The sequence below is a fragment of the Canis lupus genome, chromosome 7 (genome assembly GCF_003254725.2).
Source record: "Canis lupus dingo isolate Sandy chromosome 7, ASM325472v2, whole genome shotgun sequence".
NCBI classification, from domain to species: Eukaryota; Metazoa; Chordata; class Mammalia; order Carnivora; family Canidae; genus Canis; species Canis lupus.
In genome coordinates, this window is record NC_064249.1 from 53,189,371 (window position 1) to 53,215,986 (window position 26,616).

The 26,616-nt window shown below is 45.3% G+C and overlaps 1 protein-coding gene across 18 annotated transcripts in view; it reads right to left on the reverse strand.

The window, feature by feature from the left end:
- The window catches only part of FHOD3 (formin homology 2 domain containing 3), a 464,819-nt gene that overhangs the window by 30,139 nt on the left and 408,064 nt on the right, over nucleotides 1–26,616 (reverse strand). For all 18 annotated transcript variants that reach the window (XM_025429108.3, XM_025429100.3, XM_025429109.3 and 15 more), the window contains 5 exons: nucleotides 18,150–18,308; nucleotides 7,860–8,042; nucleotides 6,334–6,453; nucleotides 5,282–5,443; nucleotides 678–868 (listed from right to left, as the gene is read on the reverse strand). In XM_025429108.3, the coding sequence (XP_025284893.1) occupies nucleotides 678–868; nucleotides 5,282–5,443; nucleotides 6,334–6,453; nucleotides 7,860–8,042; nucleotides 18,150–18,308 (815 nt within the window). The remainder of the gene's footprint in view (nucleotides 1–677; nucleotides 869–5,281; nucleotides 5,444–6,333; nucleotides 6,454–7,859; nucleotides 8,043–18,149; nucleotides 18,309–26,616) is intronic.

Sequence of the window (26,616 nt, forward strand, 5' to 3'; positions counted from 1 at the left end):
GCAATGCCCTGGCTCAGGAAGTCAGAATACCCAGGTTCTGGTATTGGTGCTGCTACTGCTTGCAAGTGAGACCGTTACGGAGCAGTCCTAGATCTCAGGCAGCCTCCTAGTAGGCAAGCAAGGCCTCCTCCATCCCTGCATGTCTCCCAGGGTCGTCTTAGATCTTCTGACTCTAAGGACAGTTGGTCCAGAGCGTGGCACCCATGGTGGGACCCAGGCCTCATCCATACAAGCTGCAATGGAGCAGCCATCAAAGAATCAACAAGTTGAAAGTCTTAGAGAGTACACTGCAGATTATAAAAAGGAACTTTTCTAACAAGTCAAGCCACCTTGGAAGGACATGTGCTCTAAGTACGCACAACTGTTCAAGCAGATGCAGAGACACAGGGGTCAACTTGTCAGAGATTTTATAGAGGCAATTCCTGATCAAATAGGATTTTTGTACCACATTATCCCTGAGATTCCTTCCAATCTCAAAATTCAATGGCATTATATTATCGCAGTGTGTGTGTGTAAGAAAAATACTCATGGAATAAACATGTGCTAAAGGTGTATTTTCTATGTACCCAGAGTTTATAGTACAACTTTTGTAAACTTAACCTTCCATCCAATCTTGGTTTATCGATTATTAATATGCCATTTTATAGGTATTTCCATTAGTTCATTCATCTACTTACCTGTTAATTATTCTTCTATGAACAATCTTTAAAATTATAATTCGCTCTGCACAGTCTTTTAGGAACTCTGACATTCGCTGTTTTAAAACTGGTTTCATTTCATGTTTCGCTATTGCCTTGAGGTGATCCCATGAAGCTTTGCATCTTCTCTCCATCTGACATAAATTATCCTGAAGTTGATCAAAGTCAACCTGAAAATCAGAGAGAGAACATTGCTAACGCACTGAAACAACCGGACACCAACCTGAACCAGGAAACTCAACCGCCTCCGGGAAGAAACAAACATCAAAACCAAATTTACATCTTGAAATACAAACATATTTATGGCCTAAAAATTATCCACATGTGTATTGGTCATTATCTTGACATCAAATTATTTAGTGATAAAACTGTTCTCCAAATGAACCCAATGCAAATATCACTCTTCCCCCCTCCCCCAAATTTGGAAAGAAATCTTAGGGAAGTCTTTGGGAACTGTAAATTAAAACATGATATCAGGGCATTCTAGTACAAGATGAACTGAGAAGATGTCTCAAAATTTTTCAGAGAGCTCTTGTTCAAAAAAAAAAAAGAGAGAGCTCTTGTTCTTCAGAGATGATTTTTCACTTAGGGTTATAGGAGCACGCCAGTTGTACGGGGATGGTTCCAATATGGTGGGGATAGCTAAAGGGGAGACAGCTTCTCTTCACAGTGATCTCTTTACACCGTGTGACAAATTTTACTTCTCCACCCATTCATTCGTTCGACCCACACGGATGGAGAGACTGGTGTATATCAGTTCCTACACCAAGCACTAAGAACACAAAGACAAATAAATGTTCAGCGAACCTAAATTGCTGCTCTCGAGGAGGCTCATTTTATAGACAGGTGTGTAGACCAAACACTGGGGATGTATAGAACCCACTAGGTGCACGCGCACATGTCTGTGTGTGTGTGTGTGTGTGTGTGTGTGTGAGAGAGAGAGAGAGAATGGTCTCACTACCAGATGCAAGTCATGTGTGCAAAGAACAGACGTGCCACCGTGCCCACTGTGCTCTTCAGGGAAGTGGGGACAGCAGGGATGAACTGAGGTAGCCTGAGCTGAGGCTTTCTAAAGTGATGCTTTTATTGAATTTCTAGACTAGAAATTATGTGAATCAAAGAGGTAGTCATGAAAAAAAATACACTTGAGGGCATTTAAGAGGATGTGGGATGGGGCGGGGGGGTGGGGGCTGGTGACTGATAAGGCTAGGAGAGGAGGTAGACACATAAACAGGCAAGACTTAGGGAGGAGCCTGAGGGCAGAGAAGTAGCTGCAGGGGGGAGATGGTGGGAAAAGCCAATCGCTGGACAACTCAAGGTCAGAAGGAGAAGGCAAGTGCGTGGAGGTGAGCTGCCACTGCTTAGATGACGAAAGTCAAGAGATGTGAGCCTTGGGGGTGCCTGGGTGGTTCAGATAGCTAAGTGGCTAAGCATCTGCCTTTGGCTCAGGTCAGGATCCCAGGGTCCTGGAATCAAGCCCCACATAAGGCTCCCTGCTAGCAGGGAGTCCGCTTCTCCCTCTCCCTCTGCCTCTACCCTCTGCTCATGTGCTCTCTCTCTCTCTCTCTCTCTCTCTCAAATAAATAAAATCTTTTCAAAAAGAGAGCAATGTGAGGCTGCATTTGAGTGCTTAGGGCCCTTGCTGGAGTGGTCCCACCCCCCAGGAGACAATGGAGGGGATCAAGTCAATGAAGGTGGATTCTGTTAGAGGATCTATCACCAGACAGGATGAGCTCAAAGGGTGCCCTGGGTGCCAGGCAAGACATTGCAAGTTCTGGGTTTCTTGAGTGCAGAAGAGCCAAAAACTGAAGGCAAGTTTAGGCAGAGCCTTGGTCAGGTAAGCAAGGGGTTCATGGGATTTGGAGAAAAATGATTTGCCTGAACCAAAAGAAACCTGGGTCCAGATTAGAAAAGTTTTTGCTTTCCTATGATATTGTCGAGCTGAGGGGGAAAAATCAGGTGCTCAGTCAAGAGGGGAAAAAAAATGCAGATTTAGAAAAAGACTGAATAGTTCAAAGAATAAGTCTAGAGAAGGATCTGGATGACCCGGGACTGAGAAGTAATGTCTAGGAGATTTTAAGCCAAGAGTAATATGTCTAATCATAACTCTCTGGATCTGTCCTCATTTGCATCTGGCAGCTCCCTGATACACAATAAAATAACCTCCGTTCCGCCCAGACACGCACTGAGCAGTCCTGCACAGTCTAACCAGGGGACACTCACCTGGCACAGAGCGGCCAGGCAGCCACCACGTGACAGATGGTTTTTCTGGGAAGAGAGTCCACTGTGAGCCCTTCGGGGGGGTGGGCAGGAGAAAGTAACCTACCGCCAACAGAAGCCAGGTAGGGAAACTTCTGACGAAGTACAATTTCAGCGTTGAGCTCAATGTAGCTTCTTTTGAGGGGGGTTGGAAGGCTGCCTCATCTGGCTGCCTGCCTGGCCAGAGGCCACCGGCACATGTGACCCGAGTCTCCACCATTATCCCCTGATTCTGTTATTAGTTCCACTCAGGTGGGGGGAAACTGATGCACAGAAGGGTAGGTAGCTTGTGAGAGACCACACAGCTCTAAGTAGTGGAACTGGGATCTGAACCCAGATCTCTCTGGCTCCAGAGTCTAAGTTTTCAACCAGCCTTAAGCCTAGATTTGCCCCTAAAAAATTCTACTCCAGAGACAGAGCAGGCCTGGCCACCCTCTTTGAGAAGAAAGTCCTTGTCAGGGAGACCTCTCCTGAAGACTGTTCCACATGAAACATCAAGTCAGACTGGGATGGTGTGGGTCACTCAGGGACACGGTTATCCTGCAGATGCCAGAGCAGCCCGCCCGTGTGACACACCAGCAGATGGAGCAGACACAGTGGGACTGAGGGTTCCTGAGGTTTATTTTGTGCCTGTCTACACAGGAGGACCCCTCAATACCCAAAAAGGCTTTGGGAGTAAAGGCTGAGAAGTGGTAGATGCCGTCTTGCAAGTCACAGGGATCTAGATCAATGATCATCTTTAGTAACTGCCAACGTTAACAGATAAAACAGACTTGCACTTTTGACTTGCGTAGCCAATCTTCACACAAGAAGTTATTTCATTATGATTTAACTAAATACTAAGCACCCTTTAGGATGATACTTAGGGGGGCCTGGGGAAGTCACTGGGGGCCAGCCTGGTGTCAGGACTCCAAGGCCAGGGCTGCTTTAGATATAAGCAGGCTCTACCCAGGAGAAAGACCTGGGAAAGAACAAAGGACCACATATAGCTAAGGAACTGCTTGGTTCTGTGTGGATCTGGGAACAAGACAAAGATGAGACCCTGTCTCAAGCAGAGGTATTCCTAACACACTGCGCTCTGAGAAGGTGCTCACGTGGCGGGCGGGGGCTGGGGATCCAAGCAGCAGTTGGAGGACCCTCCCCCACTGTGACACTCAGGAAGGGTTTCTCTTCTTGGTTAGAACACTGAAATGATATTTGTAAAAGACTTCTGAACAGTGCCTGGCAGAGTGGAAGCCTGTGGTCAGCTGCCAAAGCTGGGAGATCCCTGGCCATGCTCTGGCCCAGGGCCCCCTGCTTGCTCTACTTGGCAGCTGCCAGCCTGTTGCTCCTGAGGCAGGTAAAGTAGGGTCCCAGCCCCTGGGACCCCACAAGCCAGTTCTGTGGGAGAAGGCAGCGAGAGGGAGTTTCTTGAAGGAGACCTAAGCAAAGCCCCTTCCCCACTTCTTCCCCTCTGCCCACCACTCTATCTCCTCTTCTCATACTGGGGTCCAGAGTGTCCCAGAGCTAAGAGTCATCTGCTTTCAGCTCCTCGGCCTGCCCAGGTTGGGTTTCCAGAAGTTTCCTCCACATTGGCCTCACTCCTGTTGCCCTGTTCAGCCCTTCCCCATGCGCTTCCTATTGGCTCCTGAGACCCTCACATTGTCCAGTTGTGCTGTGGTGGGGACTCCTTGGGGTTGTTCAGCCTCAAGATACTCTTACAAGTAGAGGCAGCTGGGTATCCAACTATCACAACTCTTTTCTAATAAACTACAAGTTCATGAAGATTTTAATTCTACACTCAATTTAGAGTTTGCAGTCGAGAAGCCAATGCTATGTACTGTTTACAGCCCTATAAAACCCCTCCCTCTGCGTAAGAGTGTAGGAATAGCCAGCCAATCTGTGGGGGAGCAGAAGGCCAGGTGTCCTGTTTCCTGGCTCCATGTCTTGCTGCAGGAAGTCTGAGGAGGAGCCAAATTGCATTTTTTGGACATTTTTGTCCACTGAAAGAAAGTGGAGAAGTTTTCTTGCTCGGAAGAATCCAGGTCTAGTGAGTAACACTGCTCCACAGCGGATGCAGAGCTTTGGACCAGGATAGCAGGCCTGCTTCACATACCTCAGTAGGAAAGAATCTGATAGAGAACCAGACATGGGAAAAGGATCTTAAAAGTCCATTAGAAATGGCATCAGAAAAGACATACCCACAAACTCTAGAGCAAGGGTTGCAAGCAGCCCTTGGACATTTTTTTTTCACCTAATAGAGTCTGTGCTCCTCAGAGATGACTGACAAAGATCCAACATCTGAGGGAAAAGCACAGCCCACTCCTCTGTGCCCATGGACATACCTTGGCTGACCTGGTGACAGCCCCAATCTCTGAGTACAGATCAGAGCTGTCTGGGAAGTTTTCCACCACCATGGTGCACACATGGTGGAGAAGCGACTGCTTGTGCACGGTGTCTTTGACTTCTGGAACCTTCTCGAGGTAGCTTAACTCAAACGCTTTGGCCTGTTTGGTGAACATTAAATAAAAGACAAGAATAAGTTGTACACAGGCACAAATGGCCAGAATCAATGCCCTGTTGGAGGAGCCTAATAATAGCTCCCCTGTGACTGGAGCTTCTCAGGCCACATGCTCCACCATCATTAGCTGATCACATAGGGACCAACCACATTGGCTCTTTCCCACCATGGCCATCAGCCACTAGCTGTCCCAGGCCTCTGCCACTAAATCAGGGTGCTGTAGGGGTTGATGGGTCTCTGCCATCTGGGTATCTACAACTTTCTCTCTTTGGCCTCTACTTTTCTACTTCTTGACCAAAGATCTGCCAATTTTTTTTTAAAAAGTTGGTTTATAATGTGTGTAAATTATAAATATTTGAGTGATAAGTTCAGGGGAAAAAATGGGGGAGGGAGGTGAATGAAATTCTCTCCAATGTCAGTTTTGAGAAAAGCCAAGCTTCATAAAGAAGAGGGTGCTTATTTTTCTAAGTATTCTTATGTATAGCAAGATACAGGCTCAAATAAATAGGCCCTGGGCAGCCCGGGTGGCTCAGTGGTTTAGCGCTGCCTTCAGCCCAGGGCGTGATCCTGGAGACCTGGGATCGAGTCCCATGTCGGGCTCCCTGCATGGAGCCTGCTTCTCCCTCTGTGTCTCTGCCTCTCTCTCTGTGTCTCTCATGAATAAATAAATAAATAAATCTTTAAAAATAAATAAATAAATAAATAGGCCCTGATAAGTTAAGGATGAAATTCCTTCTAGATTTTCCAGCAAGAAAATACAAAAATTACTTGTTCGTTTGTGCTTTGGAGGACCAGAGGTACAACGTCCCTCAGCAAACGAAGGGCAGGGATTTTGTGACAAGGTAGGGAGGAGAATAAGAGATATGACACACTTACATTAGTTCCATTTAGAAAGTTCCCAATGGCTAAGAGAGTAGATAGGATAAAGCCCAAGGTCTTATTGTTCTCCAGTTGGTCTATGCCTTCCTTCAGATCCAAAAGTGGTTCTGCTACTTCCTTTCAATTAAAAAAAAAAAGTCAGAAGGTGATGATTAAGAATGTACATTTTGGCTTTACTTTGTTCTTATTCACTTCCGTACAAGGGCACCACAGCAGAGTTTTCCTTGGTGTCAGGCAGGCCCATGGGATGGGCACAGGCTCCCAAGTATGGAAAAGTACCAGATGGCAGTGGGAAGTCCTCAGAGTCTCCCCAGTGGAGCCCAAATGAATATGTCTGGCTACCTGTGCTGGGGTGACAAATGCTCTATCTCCCCTGTTCCTGCCCATCAGTTAAGCTCAGGTAGGACCTTCAGACCACACTCCCCTCTCATTCTCTCTCCTTCTGACTGCCTTCTAGAACTCTCTTCCTTTGCATGTACCTTCAGCATTTGGAACATAATCTTCCTCTTTGCCTTCTCCTTCCAGGCAGATGACACCAGAAAACATCCTGCACTGTCCCTGCACCCCTCTGGTCTCCTAACCTCCCCTCTGAGCACTCTGCAGGTGGCCACTTCTTAGCCCGGGTTTCTAGAAGACCACCATCCTCATTACTGCCATTGCCCTCATAACTCTCACTCTCTCAGACTTTCACACTGGTTTTGAGACTATGTCACGCCAAGTCCCCTCAGTGGTCCTGCATCTCTTCATCCCCACTTGATTCCTGAATGAATTCAAACACCACGGTTTCCTCCAGAAGCCCCTACGCCCACTGCCACCGGCCTGGTCCTCGGCATAAGACCTTGCTGCCTCCTCTGCCAGAGGATGGAGACCACACAGGCTCTCCTATGCTTTGAATCTCTCTCCTTTGGGTACTTTCTCTTAATTAAGTTCATTCCAGCTCATTTTCCATCTTTTTCCTCTCTACTGGATTTTTCTGCTAAAAACCTCTAAATATACTCCCATTTCCCCAGTCTAGAAGACACCTGCTCCTTCCACTTCTTACTCAGATGAATCTCCCAATGCCTTCACTGTTAAGGATCTTCTCAACTTCTTAGAGTGTTTCATCCTCAACTTCCTACAGAGATACTCCCTCAAAGGGACCCATTACCAGGATAATTGTCACAGTCAATGGCAGTTTAGGTGACTATCATTAAGTAGAAGGATTACAGGTCACTTTCTATATTGTGCATTTCTACATTTTCCAAATTTTTACAATGAGTATAGACAGTCAGAAAATTTTAGTTTTTTTGACCAGTCATCTGGTACCCTCAAGCAAATGTCGGAGGCTGGGGCCAGGCAGCCACTGGAGAAAAACACCTCCCTGGCAAGCTGTCCATCACTTAGTGTGGACACAACCTCACCCTCACCAACTTGCCCCTCAGATCCTCACTCAAGAAGGATACTTCACTACCTTCACCAATAAAAATAAGATTTCTCTCCACACTGGGGGTGAGGACTGCTTGCCTCTCTCCCTAAGCGTGTACCTTTTCTGTTGTTTCGTAATCCATTTTGAATGCCCAGAGGTGGAGCCGAGCTGAGAGCTCGCTGATGGAGGAGAGCGTGAGGAGGAATTGCTCAGCACTGCCCAGTGGCACGTCAGGGTTGGCCAGCTGCGCCTCCTGGATCTTTTGCTTCTCTTCTTCAGTGGGAATCATGGTTAGAATTTTCTGAAAGGTGAAATGATATAGCATAATCTTAGTGACAGATCCTATCCCAGCCCTTTGATATTTCCAAAATCACACTGTAATTTTCCAACCAGGTAGTAAAGAGATTCTGTTGTCAGTGTTCATATCATATACAGGTGGTATACCGTTATAAACCAAATACTGTAGAGAAGAAAAGTCCCAAGTAGAGTCTAAATTCACATTCATTTGTTCTAAGATGATCTCTTTCTCTTTCTCTCTCTTTCCTTTAATCTTAACCTGTTTAATAAGGAATTTATTTATTTATTTATTTGCAAGATTTTATTTATTTATTCATGAGAGGCACAGACAGAGAAGCAGAGACATAGGCAGAGGGAGAAGCAGGATCCCTGCAGAAAGCCCAATGTGGGACTCGATACCAGGACCCCTGGATCATGACCTGAACGAAGATAGATGCTCAACCACTGAGCCACCCAGGTGCTCTAATCTTAACCTGTTTAATAAGGAATTTTAAAAACTTGCCCTACATTTTCTGGGTCTTGTACATGAAGGACATTCTAGACAAAAAAGGGGGATGGGAGGTGAGACAAAAGGGAAAGCAGAAAATAGAAGGTTAGAGAGTGGCTCCCTGTTCCTAGGAAAGAATAAAATTTGTCAAGACTATATAAGAACTCAGACTAGCTTTTGCATATGGGGCATACTATAATTTTAATTGTTTTAAATATTTAAGCTATATTTCAAATTTTAGGTAGCAAAGAAAGTACTCTTCTTCTTCTCGTTCTTCCTCTTCTTCTTATTCCTCTTCCTCTTCCTATTTTTTTTTTAAAGAGAGAGAAAGGTAGGGAAGAACAGAGGGAGAGGAAGAGGGAGAGAAAGAATCCCAAGCAGACTTCAGGCCTGGCACAGAACCTGCTGTTGGGCTCAATTTCACCACCCTGATATCATGATCTGAGCTGAAACCAAGAGTCAGACACTTAACTACTGAGCCTTCAAATGAAAACACTTTAAATAATATCAGATCCAAGTCTGGTTGAGCAAAAATAATGATGGTATTTATGAAGAGTAATACCTACCAATGAATGAAAAAAGTTATCTTTTGCTTCTATTTATTTCTGGTTAATTAATGATGGAAGGCAGTGGAGGCAAAAAGTCCTCCAAAAGATTAGGATTCTTGTAGGTTCAAATTCCTCAGTGATTATAAGAAGTAATTTAAAAGAAGGTAAAAGCTCCCATTAGGTAATATTTCACAAACAACATAATTAAAGGTAAGGGGTCATTATTTTTCTCTAATTTTTCCTTCTCCAGCATTGTGCCACACTTCTTGGTAACTTATGTTAATTCATTAATTCTAAATGGCTTTTGTCACTGTTCTACAAAAGCAAGCATCTGCATAGAAGCAGAAGGAGCTCTGGTTCTGGGAAAGATGGAGTAGACATATTCCCTCCTGTCTCAGTGAATGCAACTATACACCCTGGACAGCATGAATGGAGCCACTATTTGAAGACTAAAAATTACACAGTGGCAGGTGGATTGTAGAAGACCATCAGAATTGGAAGTTCAACCCAACTGGTGATGAGTTGACCACTTGTCCTCTGGTACTCCACAGCCTGAGCTCAGGTCCCCAAACCTGGAAGAGGGTATCGGGTGCAGACAGAGAGAGCTCCAGTGGAATCCTCTAGTGCTGACTTGAGGAGTGGGAAATGAGTCTCCTAGTAGTGACAGCAGTGACAGCGGGGGCTGGCAGCCACCTATAGCTCTGGGGGAGGGAACCTTCCTCTCCAATCAGTGGGGCTGTAGTCCCAACAGGGCCAGACAAAGGGAGTAGACAGGGTAAATCCTGAGGTTTTATTGTTCTCCAGCTAGGCTATCTTTTCCTCTTCAGTCCAAGAGTGGCTCTGTCACTTCCTTTTGATTAAAAGAATTGAAGAAAAGATAATAAAGAATGTACATTTTGGCTTTACTTTGTTCCTTTAAATTCTTTGTACAAGGTAATAGCAGTTTTCCTCCAAATAAGGCAATCCCATGTGATGGGCCCATGTCCCCAGGCACATGCTGTCTCCCTTTGGCTTGGCGCCAGACATGGGCACAGTCACAGAAAGTACATGGCAAAGTGAGACAACTAAGCTCCAGCTTTTAGCCAGAGGACCAAAAAGGAAGGCCCCAGGGAACTAGAGAGTATCAGGGAGGTTGGGGAAAATGAAGAGCCTGGCAAAACAAGTGTAAAACATTCTTCAAGAATTTCTGGGGTCATCCCTGAGCTGTTAATGTGTGAACCTGACCTTAAACATTGTATCAAAGACCCTGAAAACTGAGCTGACACTGGAACCATAGTCCAAAAGAGGCAGGTCAGAACCTGTGGCCCCAACCCAAGCAAGTGGGGCAATAATCTTCATTTTTTTTTAATGAGACTAGAATTACCCAATACAAAAACTACACAAAGATACTACAACTGCAGCCCAAATCCCTGAGGAATCTAGATGCAAAAATCCTTAACAAAACTATTTTTAACTATGTAAAAGTCAATATATTCAGATACATAAACATTACTGTATTTTATAAAGTTTTATAAAGTGACATATTAAAAGTAATGACCACAAGTTTGGTTCAGTACAAAAAAACAATCAATGCAATCAATCTACCAGATTAACAGTCCGAACAAGAAAATTCACATCATAATGTCAATAGATGCGAAGCCTGGATGGCTCTGTTGGTTGAGCATCTGACTCTTGATTTTGACTCAGGTCATGATCTCAGGGTCCTGGGATTCAGCCTAGCATTGGGCTCTGTGCTCAGTGGGGAGTCTGCTTGAGATTCTCTCCCTCTGCCCCTCTCACCAATATCTTCTCAATTAATCTTTAAAAAAAAAAACTTATGTGAATTGATGCAGAAACATTTTTAATAAAATTCAATATCCATACATAACAAAAAAATCTCAGCAACCCAGCAATAGAAGGAATCTCCTCCATCTGATAAATCACATTTATGAAAAACCTACATCTCATATCATGCTTAATGGTGACAGACTGAATACTTTCTAAGATTGGGAACACGACAGATTTATAACATTAAAAAAAGACATACAGATCAGAAAGGAAAAAGCATAACTATTCTTATCATAGACAGCATAGTTATCTATGTAAAAAAACTGAAGAATCTACAAAAAAATTGATGAAACTGTGAGTTTAACAATGTCATATGATTTAAGGTTAATACATTAAAAATCCATTTTATTTCTATATTGATAGTGAACAGTTATAAGCTGAAATTTTTTAAAGTCCTATTTATAAGAAAATTCTTAGATATAAATCCAACAAATCATGTGCCGGATCTGTAGGCTGGAAAATAAAAATACTGGTGAAAGCAATCAAAGACAATCTAAATAAATGGGGATATACCATGTTCCTGGACTGAAGACTCAATACAGTCAAGACGTTAATTTTCCCTAAACTGATCCATAAATCTAACTCAATTCTGATAAAAATACCATCATGATTTTTTTGTGGATATAGACAAGCTGGTCCTAAAAGTTATATGGCAAAACAGATGAACCAAAACCATTTTGAAAATGGTTAAGATCTACTATACAGCTATAGGAATAAGACAGGCCATGGGACAGGCACACGGATCATTAGGATAATACAGAAATAAATGTCAATATGGCCTAGTGATTTTGACCAAGGTGCAAAGGCAGTTCAATAGAGAAAGGATAGCATTTTCAACAAATGGTGTTGGAACTGGAATTCGTATGCAAAAAAAAAAAAAGAACCTCAAATCCACCCTTACACGTTAGACATAAAGTAACTCAAAGGAGATCACAAATCTAAAAGTCAAAGGTAATACTACAAAACTTTTAAAAGGAAAACTGAAAAGGAAATTTTTGTGACCCATGTTAGGGCAATGAACTCCTAGACATGATACCAAAAAAGAATAGGTTGAGAATTGGAACTTCATCCAAGTTAAAAACTTTTCTCTCTTGTGCAACAAATAGTGAAAGACACTGTGAAGAGAACCAAAAGACCAATTACAGTTCCTCAAAGGTTAGATTTACCAACCATATGACCCAGCAATTCCATTTGTAGGTAGTGACACTAGAACAATGAAAACTTATGTTCACATAAAAACTTGTATGTGAGTGTAGCAGCTTTATTGACAATTGCCAAAAACTAGACCAAGTTACATAATCCTTCAACAGATGAACAGACCAACTGTGGTACATCCCTGTAATGCAGTGGTGCTCAGCAATAATAAGGGACCAACAACAGATACACGCTACCACTTGGATGATCTCAAAAACATCAATCATGCTGGGGGAAAGAAGCCAGTCTTAAAAGGTTAGACACTGCATGGTTCCATTTATGTGACATTCTCGAAAAGACAAAACCATAGTCATGGGAAGAGATCAGTCATTACCAGAGGCAACAGGTGGGTGAAGGAAATGACTAGAAAGAGCTAGCACAATACGTCTTCTGGGACATAGGACTGTTCTGAATCATGACTACAGTGGCCACTACACGAATTTATAGATCTTAAAAGTTATAGAGCTGGACACCAATACAAGCCAATTTTCCTCTATATTGATGTAAAAAATGAAAAATAAAAAACAAAGAACTGGACAAGACAGCATAATCCACAAATGACACAAACATTCACATGATTGTGATTCAGGATATATCTGGGTGGGGTGGCTGGCATCCTGGGTCTGATGAGAGAGTCCTCAGGGCTGGTCATTTCTGTAGTTTCTCAGAAGCCAGTGATGCCAACCACACTGAAGACATGTTTCTGTGCTTTAGTCATGGTGACATTCCAGAAGGGGAACCTAGATACCTCCTCTTCCAACATCCCCTTCATCGTGGCCCTACCATTGACAGCGTGTGGAGAGAATCTGAGCAGCAAGGCACATGGGCAGGAACAATGCTCCTTGCTCCCCCAAAGGCTCAAGCCCTTGCTCCCACCTGTCCACACACCAGATGGTATTAAAAAATAACCAAAACAATCTGAGCAGATGTCACTTCCTTAAAAACATCCAGGATCTGAACCCAACGAGCCTTCAAAACCAAAACTAAATTTGGATTTTAAGTTTCTTACTGCTTAAATTGTTTTAAGCATGTATGAGAATTCCAAAACAAAGAAATTGTCAACACTTTCCTCCTTTCTCAGAAGGCATTTTCCTGCAATGATTTTTAGCTGCTTCTTTCATTTGGGAAAGTAATCAAACACTCTTACTTTTGTTTTTTACTTCTCTGACTAATTTAAACCATTTGTTCACCGCTGAAGATTTATGAGGTTGCCATCTGCCAGTTTATTTCCCTTTATTTTTTTTACACATCCCTGGTAATAAAAATAGCTGTAAGACAGGGAAGGGCAGGTTGCAGCCACCTTCGATGAGCTGATGGCCCTTTCTTTCCATGAGCAGAGGATAAGGGGATGAGCATGAAGAGGTACCTTCAGTTTGCTCTTCCACCATGTCTGTGAATTTCTTGATGATTTTATGGTCACCATTTGGTTTCACCAGGAAAAACACATCAAACAAAACTACTACGTGATAATCTCTCTTTTCTTTCTTTTCTTGCTTTCTCCCAGACAGTGTCCCACTAGCACTGCTTTAAGTAGCTTTGCTCGGTTATCTGAAAACTATATTTCAGAGAAAAATGGACAAGTCCCATTTTTTATGAACCCAAATGCTCTTGGGCTCGGCCATCTCGTTCACCTACAGATATGACTGTAACGAATAATTATTCTGCCCCGGGAGTTTTGAACAGAACCCTGGCTAGAGCTCTGGGTAAGAATCTAGCAAAGGGACTTTGCTAGAAAGGTGGACCTCTCAGAGCTGAGGCTCGTTTGTGAACAACTTGCCTTCTCTCGTGAGTCACAGCTTTCTTTTCATGCACTTCTTACGCAGGGATTGTTTTTCTTTATTTCTTAAGGTATCTCGATCATATTTTCTTTCATTTTTGTGACTACTGAATGAGGTATGTAAGACAGAAATTATTGCATCAAATTTGCACATGAAGTGTTTGCCCAAAGGTAGGTCGGATCAACCAAGGCAGAGCTGGGGAGCCACCAAGGGGCTGCTCCTACTTTCCGAGCGCCATTTCCACAATTCATGGCCATTCGCCCAGAAGCGTAAAATCACCACGTGGCTAAGGTACGTAGCTGCGGGGATTTTATGGTTCCCTGGCACTGCCGATTGACCATGGCTCTGGGGCCCAGGCTCATCTGTGTGTCCACCACCCGCCACGCCCAGACAGGGGATGCATAGCACAAATGGCCTGAAAAGGTGCTATAGTTTTGTATATGCAGCCTAAGTAAGGGACCTTCTGTTTCTAGGATGCTGGCAGGCCTGCCAGCCAGAGTGAGCCAAGTTAAGTGTCATTTGGGACCATCCAATTGTGTGACTCTATAGATACAGATGATAAAACTTAGAAAACTAAGAGAAAAAAGGAAAACCCCTCATACTCCACTTGTGATAAGCTGATGACATTTTATTTGGAAAAAATATCATGAATACTATTTGGAGATGGCCCCAAAATGTGCTCTAAAGTTTAATATCCTTATGAAAAATTACTTCCTTAATGAAATTAGTGAACCACTCTCTCAGGTTTTCATGACAAAGCTGGATATATATTGCTGGGTTGCTAAGCAAAGGCACAGGATATAATTTAATACATCCTAATCACGTTTGGTACAGAGGTTTCAAATGGCCCCGTTAAGCTGTGGTGCCATGCTACAGTGCCTGCGTCCAAGAAGCAGACAGTTTGTTTGGCAAAAGGCCCTTGAGGCATAAGCTGGAAATCTTATTAGTAAAGATCTGCAAGTACACAGCTTCCATCTCTTCTCAGTCCTGACTTAGCTCTTGAACAACAAGCCTAGAGAGTAAGTTCTGGGTAGTGGCTCAGGACATGGATCTAGACCAGCTATGCCCTCCACCCAGGTCCTGCCAACAATGGCCAGAGACGGCAGGTGACAGACGAGTGTGTCTGGTTTCCACTGGACTCTTCTCATCATGACCGCCCAGAACTGAAAAGTATCCACAATCTCCCTGAATTCACAGGGACAGCCTTCAGATCAGGTATTCTCAGCTGGGAGGATTTTGCCCTCAGGGCACATCTGACAAAGCTGAAGACATTTTTGGCTGTCACCACTCAGGTGGTACCCCTGGCCTCTTGTGGGCGGAGGCCAGGGAAGCTGCTAACCATCCTACAATGTCTAGGATAGCTCCCACAACAAGGTACCATCCAATCCAGAACATCAGTAGGGACACAGATGGGAAACCGTTTTGATAAAAACTGTGATTAAAAAAATGTGCCACCCCATGTGCTGCTGTGACTCAGGACGACACAATGAACTCTCAGGAAGGAAGGGTTCAGTGTTGTTTCCTATGGCTGTGTCCTCTCTCTGTAAACCATTCCAGGTCAGCTACTTCCGGGGACACACTGTAGGTGGCACTGTGAGGCGGAACTGCTCGCCTCAGGAGTCTTCTCACTAACCTTTCAGATTCCCTCGTATTCTTTTTGTCACAGGAGCCCGGGCCCAGATGACCCTCCATCCCCAAGGCCCGTGGTCTTCACTTCAGACTCAGGCTCAGGCTCTCAAGCTCCTGCTTCCGGCCGACTTTGCACGGGCCTGCGGAGCCCAGGCACAGACTGCCATCGGGACTCTCCTGTCTTCGAGCCGGGAAACTAATAGTTACACCTCACGAGCATCGGTGTAGCGCACCTGGCTTGTGCCTGGCCCCCAGAAAGAAAGCTATGGAAGTCACTAAGCTTAACGCTGCTTTGTCATTCCTATACCCTTCATGGCCCTGCATTGCCACCATTATAGCCCTTCTTGGATCGAAAAGCTCCTCCCTGGAAACCAGTCAGGAAAAGAAAGGGATTTGCATTATTCTAAAATTGAAGTGACTTACTGTATCTGAAACTTTCCTTACCTAGGGAGAGCTACATTTCAGGAAAGAACAAAGGCTGGATCCAAAGGAATCAATCTCTCCTGACGGACTTTCAAGTTCCCATGACAAGGAGGGGAAATATTTTGAAAAGGGGAAGATGTCATTTTTCCCTTTCATCAGGCTGGCTCTGGCTGCATTCGAAGCTTCTCTTTGTATGAATCTGAAGCTTTTGCAGTCTCCAAAAGGCACTGTTAAGTAAATAGGATGGCTGGAATGTGTGCTAGGGCCTACCACGTAGTTCATCTTAGATGAAAGACACGTGGTGCTTGGTTCATCCAGGTTGGCAGCTCCCACCTGCCTAGTGGCCAGGCAATGCTCATCTCTTCCCTCGCTTTTCCTGGTGCCCCAGAGAGGGACTGCCTCACACTGAGGCCAGTCTTGCCACCTTTTCACTGTCTGAAGGCTGCCTCAACGTCCCTCTCTGCATTTGCCTCCTGTCTCCTGCTCTCTCCTTTATACCCCTGTCTCAGCCTGCCGTGTGGCCACTTAGATATATTCACCTGCTCTGGTACCTGGCCTGACTCCAGGCCTGACTCCAGGGCTCAGGGCTCAATTTCCTCTGCAGCAAGAAAGCAAATGCATGCTATACCTTGTACCTGGCCTGGCACACGCTGTGTGTGTGTTTCTCAGAGTAGAGCTATTCAGGCCTTGCACTGGCTTCCTAGGGTTGCCACACAAAGTAGCACAAAGCTGGGTGGTTTAAAATAACAGAATTCTCTCAGTCTGAGAGACTGTAAGTCTGACATCAAGGTGTCAGCAGGGTGGTGTTCTCTCTGAAGGCTCTAGAGGGGATTTCTCCCCTCACCTCTTCCTAGCTTCTGGCAGTTGCAGGTGATCCTTGGTGTCCTGGGCTTGTAAATGCATCACTACAATCGCTGCCCTTTTATCACATGGCTGTCTCGCGTGTGTGTGTGTGTCCCTGTGTTTTCTCTCTTCACAGGAGGCATTCCCCTCTCTGTGTCTCTGTCCAAACTTCCCTCTTCTTATAAGGACATTTGTCACTGGAGGAGGGCCAACCCCAATTGAATATGACCTTATCTTGATTGCCTCTCCCAAGACCCTGTTTCCAAATAAGGTCACATTCTGAGTTTGTGGACATGGATTTTTGAAGGGACACTACTAACTCAGTATAAGCCTCTAGGAGCACAATCATTCCTGTGGGAGCCTCTTCTTTCCAAAGCACAGAGGTATGCCCACCCTGCTAGGGTCAGACCCACCTGGCTCCATGGCCCCCACTGCTCCTTTCCACACTTGGGGCCATGGGCAAGCCTCACATCATGGCCCTGGGCCCCTCCTCACTGTCAGGGGCTCATTCTCCCTTTGTAGCCGGTCTTCCCTGGTCCTGTCCACTCTCCAGTCCCTCAGATAAGACTGTGCATGAATGAACCTCAACTATGGGAAGGCTTTAAAGGGACCCAGGGCTCCTTGTCACCCAACACCACAAAGCAGTGTCCTCATATCCCCACAGTGAACTGGTGAGTCCCAGGCTATACTGCCCATCTGGAGGAATCTGTGTGCTGGGCTACTTGCTCCAGTCACCCTTTTTTCATTATTAGAAGATGAGCTTTAACTTGCTGTAAAGTGGCAGCAGCCCATGGTGGGCTACCAGAACGGGGCCTGGTAGCAGAGCACTGAAGCTGGCAAGCCATGTGGTCACAGCAAGTGACCCATCTCCCTCCACTGCTGCCATTCAGGTCACCAACTGCTAAAGGCACGGGTGGCATAGGGGTTCTCTAGTTTATCACCCAAAAGCCATCTCTACATATCCCACTGAGCACCAAGAAAGAAACAAAGTCATTCACACAGATGTGAACACACGCTGAAAGCCCTACTTGTGAAACTGTCCTTTAAGTATGTTCAGTTGGCAGTGACATGAAAGACCCTACCAGTCCCCGTCAGGAGGCCAGCCTAGACTTCTTCTGTGCCGAGGTAGGTGAGTGTGGTCAGAAGACAGGCAGCAAATGAGCCAGAGAGTGAGGATCACTGAACTTCATAGGCCAAGTGGGGCTCCCCGCCACAACCCAGAAGTTTCAAAAAATGTGAGAATTATTAACATTATTCAGAGTCTGGCTGAAACAGAAAAATGGCAAGCCACCCTGTGGAGAAAGTCATATTGGATGCAGTAATGCTTTACATATGGGACATGTTAGCAGAACACAAATAATGCCTGATAGAGCTTCTCTTACCTCAATTCCTTCTTTGTTTAAGGCATATTCATCAAAATTCAAAATGGCTATCTTAATCGTTCTTGGAGGAGGCAGCACGGTCAGACCAATATTAATGGCATTGCTCCTCTTGGGGTCCAGGACGATGACCTCCTGCCTTTTTCCATCTGCAGCAGTTTTCTTGGTGATAAAATAAGGAGAATCCAAGATTAGTGCATCATCTTTGGTCCTTTCTGTGTTTCATTATTAAAAGCAAACTCACTTCTTATTTAGAGATGAAAACACATGGCCCCGATCCAGCTCAGGGAAGGACTGGCTACTGCTCAGCACAGAAGAAAGAGATCAAGGATTAGCTCTGAGAAGCCGCCAAGCACGGGTCAGCAGTGGAACTTCGCGAGTCAGACACATTACAAAATAAAATTGATTTTCCTTCAATTGGGAAAAATGTGATATTTGGCAAGGAAAAAAACCTGTTTTTTTCCATAGAAGCAGTGGAAACAAAACTAAAACCTCTCAGAGCTCCCTTCCTGCAGGCTGCAAGGTGTCGGAATGTGCCTTGGTTGGCCCTAGCGCACACGGTATGAGCCCAGAGATGGAGACAGTCAGTACACATGCCGAGACGAGAGGAGTGACGAGGAGAATCCAACAGGGCTGGCCAGTCGGCCCCTCTGCATCCCCCGCTGCTAGCGTCTCATGGCTCCTCTCACTATTTCAACATCCTGTGCCCTGCCAACAGAGCACCTGCCACATTCCCACACCAGGGTGGCTGCCCACTGGGTAGGTGAAGAGGGGCCTTCAGAGGCAGGGAAACAGAAGGGAACCTGCTCAAGAAGAATGAGGGATGAATGGGAACAGGGGCCAAAGAGGGGAACAGGTATCCTCACAAAGCCCTTGCATGTATGGCTTCCCTGCTGACCTTGGTGCTCCTTGGGGACAGGCCCTGGGCTGGTACGAGACCAGAGCCTAACAAGTATGTGAGCTGGTAAGCCAATGAGTGCCAGGGCCAGGATGACAAGGCCTTCCATTTTCCCCCTCAGCTCTCCAGGAGTTAAGGGTGGGTGGACATGGGGGCATGTGGAAGAGATCCAGCTCAGCAAGCCTCCTGTTCGTGCTCAGATTTCCCTTGAGACAAGGCAGAGCTGGGAGGATGACTATTTCCACTTACGTAATAAGCCCAGGATGACAATGATGAATAAGGCATCATGGATCTCCTGAAGGAAAAGATGTGTTCAGCACGATGGTGGGTGTGCTCCCAGTGGAAAAGGGCTCAGCAGTGGGGTACCTAACTTCCCTGGGGGTGGAGAGGGTCAGGTTTGGAGGATGGGCCCTAAAGAATGTCTAGGATGGAGCCTGGAACTGGGGAGTGAAGATAAGGAGAGGGGAAGTGGCTTTGTCTAGCTTGCTGGGAAGTACCAGGGAGGGAATGAGAGGTTTGGGGGGACACATGCAGGGGGCCTCGGAGCCAGCTGCTCCATTTCCTTGCAGGCAGGCCCAGCCAAGGGCCTGATAATGCTGACTGTCAGTCTCTTGTGTGGAGGCTGAGCTTTCTGGAGAAGCTGGCTTGCTATAGCACTGCAGGCTGGAAGCTGGCAAGGAGAAACAGACTGTGGTTCCTTAAGTCCTACTAAGCTCTTCCAAACTCAATTGCTAAAATTCTATTTTAAATCCTTAAATATGCATTTGGGAATAAATTAAAATTTCCTCACGAAGAAAACAGCTGAAAGCATCCCAGCTGTTTTGGGGCCTGGTGGCCAGGAAGAACAATTCTTGTGGGTGTGATCAGTTTTGAATGCCCAGGGACATGTGGCATAAAAGCATCCCCACTCTTCAGGGCAAACTTATCTCCAATATATTAAATCAAATAAGCTTATGGGGAGCCCCTGAAATGCAGCTTTCAAATCTAAGATAGTATTTTGTGTGTTGAAAGCTAAGGAACGAGAAAAGGTTTGGCAAAATGCTGAGCAGAGGCAACGAAGGGGAACTCAAGGATATGAGGCCTGGAGATGCTGCAGTAGACATCCGGTGAACATGAGGAATGGTGCCACGTAAGGAGGGCAGCATGCATGGCAGAAGGAGAGGCAAATACCCACAGCCAGGCTCCAGTACAGGAGGCAGGGATTTCCTGGGAATCATTAGCTCTTAGCCCCTCATCTATCTAGCCCCTCTCACTCCAAGAGCCTGGAAAGATGCCTAAGCAGACTCAGCCCAATCCAGCCTTTGTGCAAATGAGAAAAAGATGCTCCCTCTGGGGAGACACAGCCCCATGGCAAACAGCTGGAGAGAGAAGCACCACTCAGATTTCGGTCCTTTCCCCTTGGTCAGCATACATGTACAGCAAACAACCTGCAGACACCTACGTGATGGTTCTGAGCCTGACATGTCCATTTCCCCATTCCCAGAACCCGATGTACACCAGTGGGCACACCTACACACTCCCCTAGGAGTCAGGGAGAAGTAAGCCACTGAGTATCCTGAAATCACAGGGAGAGCTGTCCCCCAAAATGATGCCACGTGTTTTCAGAGCACGTCAACCCACTTGGTGAAGGAAAGAATAAGATTTAAAGTAATATCTGAAATTGAATTTTCCAATCTCTGGATCTTATCCAAGATGTATTTTAAATGCTGTTCTTTTTTTTTTAAATTTTTTTTTTTAATTTTTATTTATTTATGATAGTCACAGAGAGAGAGAGAGGCACAGAGACACAGGCAGAGGGAGAAGCAGGCTCCATGCACCGGGAGCCCAATGTGGGATTCGATCCCAGGTCTCCAGGATCGCGCCCTGGGCCAAAGGCAGGCGCCAAACCGCTGCGCCACCCAGGGATCCCTAAATGCTGTTCTTTATAATTAAAACAGACTCCAGTGGATGCTGCTGAGCACACAAGTGCCCCAGGATCCATTCTGCCTGAGACAAAGGAGGAGATCTTGTGGGGATGTCTGACTCTCTCCTTCCCTCCCACAATTACCTAGAGCGGCACCTGCAAGGGTGAGAGCCAGTTTTCTGTGCCAGGGAGCACATGTCTGTGTCTCAGGATGAGCAGTCATCAAGTCTGATCCATTCCAATTGTCTTTCTGTGGTCAAAGCCCCGGATCAGCAAATGTGACCTTCACGGTGTCCTTCCTGTGATAGAGTAACTATTTGCAGGGCCCTACATCTTAGAGCAGATGGTTCTAGAGAGTAGACCCCAACCCAGGAAGCTGACCACTAGGTGAATCTGGGGCTACAGGGAATGTCACAGCCCTCCCCACAAGCCTTACCAGTTAGCAATAACCTCTTAAATTGACTACCTCCTCTATACTTCTCAGAAATCCTGTAACTCTTGTGACCTTGGGTGCTGCTTATTTGAAGCCTTTTCCTGGAAGGGCTCACTTCTGCCTTCCTGGAAGCTAGATCTTCAGTCTTCTTGTACAGTTTGGGAAGAGGGAGTTGAATTGGCTTAGGGATCCCCCTGCTGACCCTTCTAAGGGGTCCCTGCTCGCCATGACAGCATCTCTTTCCATGGAGGGTAACCTCTTCTCTCACTAGTTTGGCCATCTATACCACTTCCCCTCACCCTGCAATCTTCTTGGCTGAATCAGAAACAAACAAAAGCCCTACATGGCATCCAGAGCTGAAGCTTTTCCCCAGAGACAGTATTTCTGGAAAGGCAACTGTTGGCCTGCTAGAAGATCCCTGATAGTTGGGGCTTCAGAAACATTGCTATTCTATATGTTAAGCATTGCTGTGTGGTTCTGAAACAAGAGTTTGATTTAACCAGCTTTCTGGAAGCAAAAACAGAACCCAGCGTCTTTCCAGGATACCCTGTACTCTTTAAAGACACAAGGTCCTCTTTTCCCTTAAACACCACTGGACATATTTGGAAAAATGGCATGTTCAGAGATAGCTCCACATTGCCTTACTACCACTTGCTTGTTGGGGCAACTATCTCACCCCAGAGTCCACCTTTCCTGTTTTCACTTTCCATTGAGTCCTAGTCTAGCATGCTGTGCCTAGGGCCTGGGCTCACAGGAGCCTCCTTCCATCCTTTCCTCCCTGAGAGTTCTTGAGACTTGCTGAGGTGGGGGACAGAGCTTTGACTGATTGACTTTTTTTTTAAATTTTTTATTTATTTATGATAGTCACAGAGAGAGAGAGAGAGAGAGAGGCAGAGACACAGGCAGAGGGAGAAGCAGGCTCCATGCACCGGGAGCCCAACGTGGGATTCGATCCCGGGTCTCCAGGATCGCGCCCTGGGCCAAAGGCAGGCGCCAAACCGCTGCGCCACCCAGGGATCCCTGACTGATTGACTTTTTATCAAAAAATAGAAGAAACAAAATATAATCCAAGGATCACATTCATTGACAGACTCAGGAGCCCTGAAAGGTAACTTCAGCTGGGATCTGACCATTTGTTGCTGTGTGACTTTGGCAAGTCCCTGGATATCTCTGTGCTTCAGTTTCCTCTCTGGTACATACCCCACAAAGTTTGCTGTGAGAATAAAATGAGACAATGGATGTAAAGCAGTGAGAACGATGCTTGGCCATGGCAGGCACTGTAGAAGTATTTGCTAAAACTATCAGCAGAGTATTACTGGTATTAGTACATGTACAGCACTTATGACAATGCTTGGGACATAGTGCTTTCTAAAAATTAGCTCTTACCTATTTCACCAATAGTGATTCCTGCTTATCATTTTTCCTCTATGGACATTTAAAAAATATGTGGTCTACCAATGTATACTTTTCATGACTAATGCATCTACCATGTTTACTGATCCAAGGCACCTACATACATAGGACATCAGATCAGATCAACGTCCCCACTCCGGAGAGTGATAGTTCCAGAGGGAAGTGTGGATTTGATACTCAATGTAGCCCATAAAGCTGCTTGCCGGGGACGTGGACACTTGCATGGGCCTTTGTGAATGATAGAAGATAGCTCATAGGCGTCTGTTACAGGCTACACAGACCCCCGGCATACAGGAGCCCAGCAAATGAGCACACCTTAGGTGGTACTAAAGATCTTGCAAAAAAACGTAGAGAACATCTTGGTTTCGGTTTTTAACCAAGACTATCATGGTGATTTGCACATGCCAAATTCCCTTCTGAAACTAACAGACTGGCCCCTAGGACTAATGCAAAGGGATGTTCTGGAGAAAGAACAGGAGATTCTCCTTTTCCAGAAGATGTAGCTGCCTCCATGACTGATGGCTGAATGGGTAACATTAAGTCACTACCACTAGGCTGGGAGAAATTTGACATCATGTATCGGAAACAGGCCTGATCAATCTACTGACAGTTTCTGAAGGAAAACCAGAAAATGTAGTTTTTTAAGACCAATGCTTTATAACTGTGGGTACACAAGAGAATTTTCAGAGATGCTGCTTCTATCCTCTGAGATTCTGATCTCCTCGGCGTGGAGCAGAGCATACCGATCATAGATGTTAAATAATCTCTCATGCAACTAGAGCCACCGACTTAGACTTTTTTTAAGTCTACAGCTCTTTTGAGACAGGATTGTCAAGTAGAAAGTTGTTCTTTCAAGAGGAATGCCATTTAAAAATAGGAAACAAAAGGCAAGGATAAGAGAACATTTCTTAAAATAGAAAAACAGTAACAGCGTCCTCCTGTCCATTCCAAGATGTAACAAGGACTGGTCCTGCCATTTTTATGAATGATGTAGGATAAAGTCCCAACAGCTATAGACAACACAGTGAGTTTTTATCGATGGTAAAAATGTGCCTGACATGCCCACCAAATGCCAAGCTCACATTCCAGTACAGGGAGCTAAGCTGTCAGTCACAGAGAGTCTTTCCACACTCAGGGGTAAAGCAGCTTGAGAGGCTCTGGGGTTGGATGCAGCTGACTCCGGAAGACACGGCCACACAGTCTGCCACAGCGAACACCAAGGAACCGCATCGTGGCTGTGGCTCTTGGAAATAAAACAGAAAACTTGACTCCACCTTTCCATACAGTCCTGGAGCTTCTGCCTGTGGCACACCACGGTGAGGAGGACCAAAGGCCAGAGGAGAACAACAGTGAAGGCACAAGCTTCCTCATGAGGGGCGAGTAGGAAATGAGAAGTGTGGTGGGGGGGAGAGGGGACGTGGGTGGTGGCGTCCCATCTGGGCAGGTAAATGGGGCTTGCTTCCCAGTTTCCTGATGCTGCCATGAAGAATCCCTCCTTTGAATTTTTAATTATTTTTTTAAAGATTTTATTTATTTATTAGAGACAGAGAGACAGACAGACAGACAGGCAGAGGGAGAAGCAGGCTCCACACAGGGAGCCCGATGTGGGACTCTATCCTGGGTCTCCAGGATCAGGCCCCAGGCTGAAGGCAGTGCTAAACCGCTGAGCCACCGGGGCTGCCCCCTCCTTTGAATTTTTAAAGACTGATTCTACTAGAAATGAAGGATGCAACCTTTAAAGAGTAGATATTCAGTATATAAAACTTGTCACCCCAAATGGTGCTATGACTGAATGTAGAAACTGCCCTAACAATGTGATCTCCCCCTAAGCTGGAGAACACTCCCATGAAACGCATAACCTCTCAAAATGCCTCTTGGCATCGCGGTCACAGCCCCTGGGTCTGGCTCAGTAAGGTACAGGCTTTGCAAGGATAAATCATTCCTCCTCACTCCCCGCTAACTGCCAAAAGGGTGACGCCATAGGATATTTTCAAAACTGTCTGTTGAGAAAGTGACAATGACAATGAGGCCATGACACAGATGTCATAAAGATGTGACAACTGTGGACTTCTCCTAAGTCCTATCACAAGGGAGACTCATACACATGGGCAAACATGAAGGCAACATTACCCAACGATGTCTAAACAAAGGCTGTAGTTAGGAATAGTGTTTGAGGAACTGGCCGGAATAGGCTTGCCTTATCGTGAAGTTTAGGAAAAAAAGTATTCATTCCCCAGTTCTTCTGCAGCAGTCTTCTATAGCTGAGGCCAGCTGCAAAACAGCTGCATTTCCAACATGGTAATGGAGTGTCTAGTACCCTAACCAGGAGACCCCGGAGAGAGCAAGAGAGTGCTCTTAATAATCATAGTAGGACAACAAGCATATATACCTGGGCCAACCTGGACGTACCAGATGTATGGTCATCCCACTTAAGTCCCCATGCTGGGTTTTGAATTTCCAGATAGAATTCAGGTTTTTTGAGGGTGATGTTAAGTAAAATAACATTTCTGCATGTCTTAAACTTGAATATAAGGTAGGAAAACTTTACTCTCATCTTGGGAGAGTAAAATGGAGTAGGGTAGTGGATACGGGAGTCAACATGGAAAGTGGGGGGAGGATCAATGCCCCTCTTCATTGGTGCCTCATTTTTCACTTTAACTCAATGGTGTACAACTTTGGTTGAGTCCCTGGGGGAGCTTTTAAAAATAACCCAGGCTGGGGCTCACCCAGACCAAATAAATCATTCTCTGAATTTTCTTAAAAAGCCACTGCTAACAGTTTCTGATATATTTCGAAATGTCAGGATAAATAAAGTTGAAAGAATTTCTCCAAACCCATTTTGGAGCTCCCTCCCCATGATAAACCTAATGAGCCCAAAAGAATAAGATAGTAAGTCCACAAGGCGGGGAGGACCAAGTCTCTTCCTTCTGATTTCCTCTTCCACTCCACACCTATCTCGGTCTGTCTGTAACGTAGGATATAAAAACTGCCTTTGGGTACAGGAAGAATTAGGCACATAGGTTGAAGATCACTTCTTAGGGGCTCCTCAGCATGATGTCAAGTCCACAGGGGTATTTCCCCATACCTCCAGGGGCTTTCTGCCCTGACAGCTTTCTCTAGGGTCATTCCTATGATCTCCTATGTGACTCACCACATCTTAGACCAGCAGTAGAAACACAACATGATGATATTTAGCACAGGATTTCTGCCTTTCTCCACAAAACATAATTAAAGTCATCTTACTAAAAAGCTATATATATTTCCTGCTGAGAGAGAAAAATAGGTCCAGTTCCAAAAACTATTTGGAAAGGACATAGAAAAGCATATTTTTCTGTTCTTATTTCCACTAAGTGGTCACCCAGCCTTGGATCTGGAACATGAATCTTTATTTGGGGAAGGATTGGCCTGGATGGTCATTAGCATGTTCTGGAACTCTGGTCCAGTATAAGTCTTCTGACAAAAACCAAAATCAATTCTCTTTGCTCTGTGCTGGCCTATGAAGTCTATTTCATTTTATTTGTGTTGCTTTCTATTGTGTTTAATGAAAAACTTCTCACAAGCCAGAATTCGGAAGTGGCAGTTTACAGCTGTGTTATATGAAAATCACAGCCAAGGATTAGAAATAGAAGTAAAATTGGTTATATCTGTGTTGCTAATGTCCATATAAGGGATTCAACTTTCCAGTGTGATGTATTTTCATCTTAAGGTGCATTTTCACCCTTTGTAACATTTGTAAATTAGTTCCTGCTCACATTTCCTATGCCCCCACCCCTGAGAACAAAGGTATGGGTTTCTGGGTCCCACTGAAGAACATATCTTAATC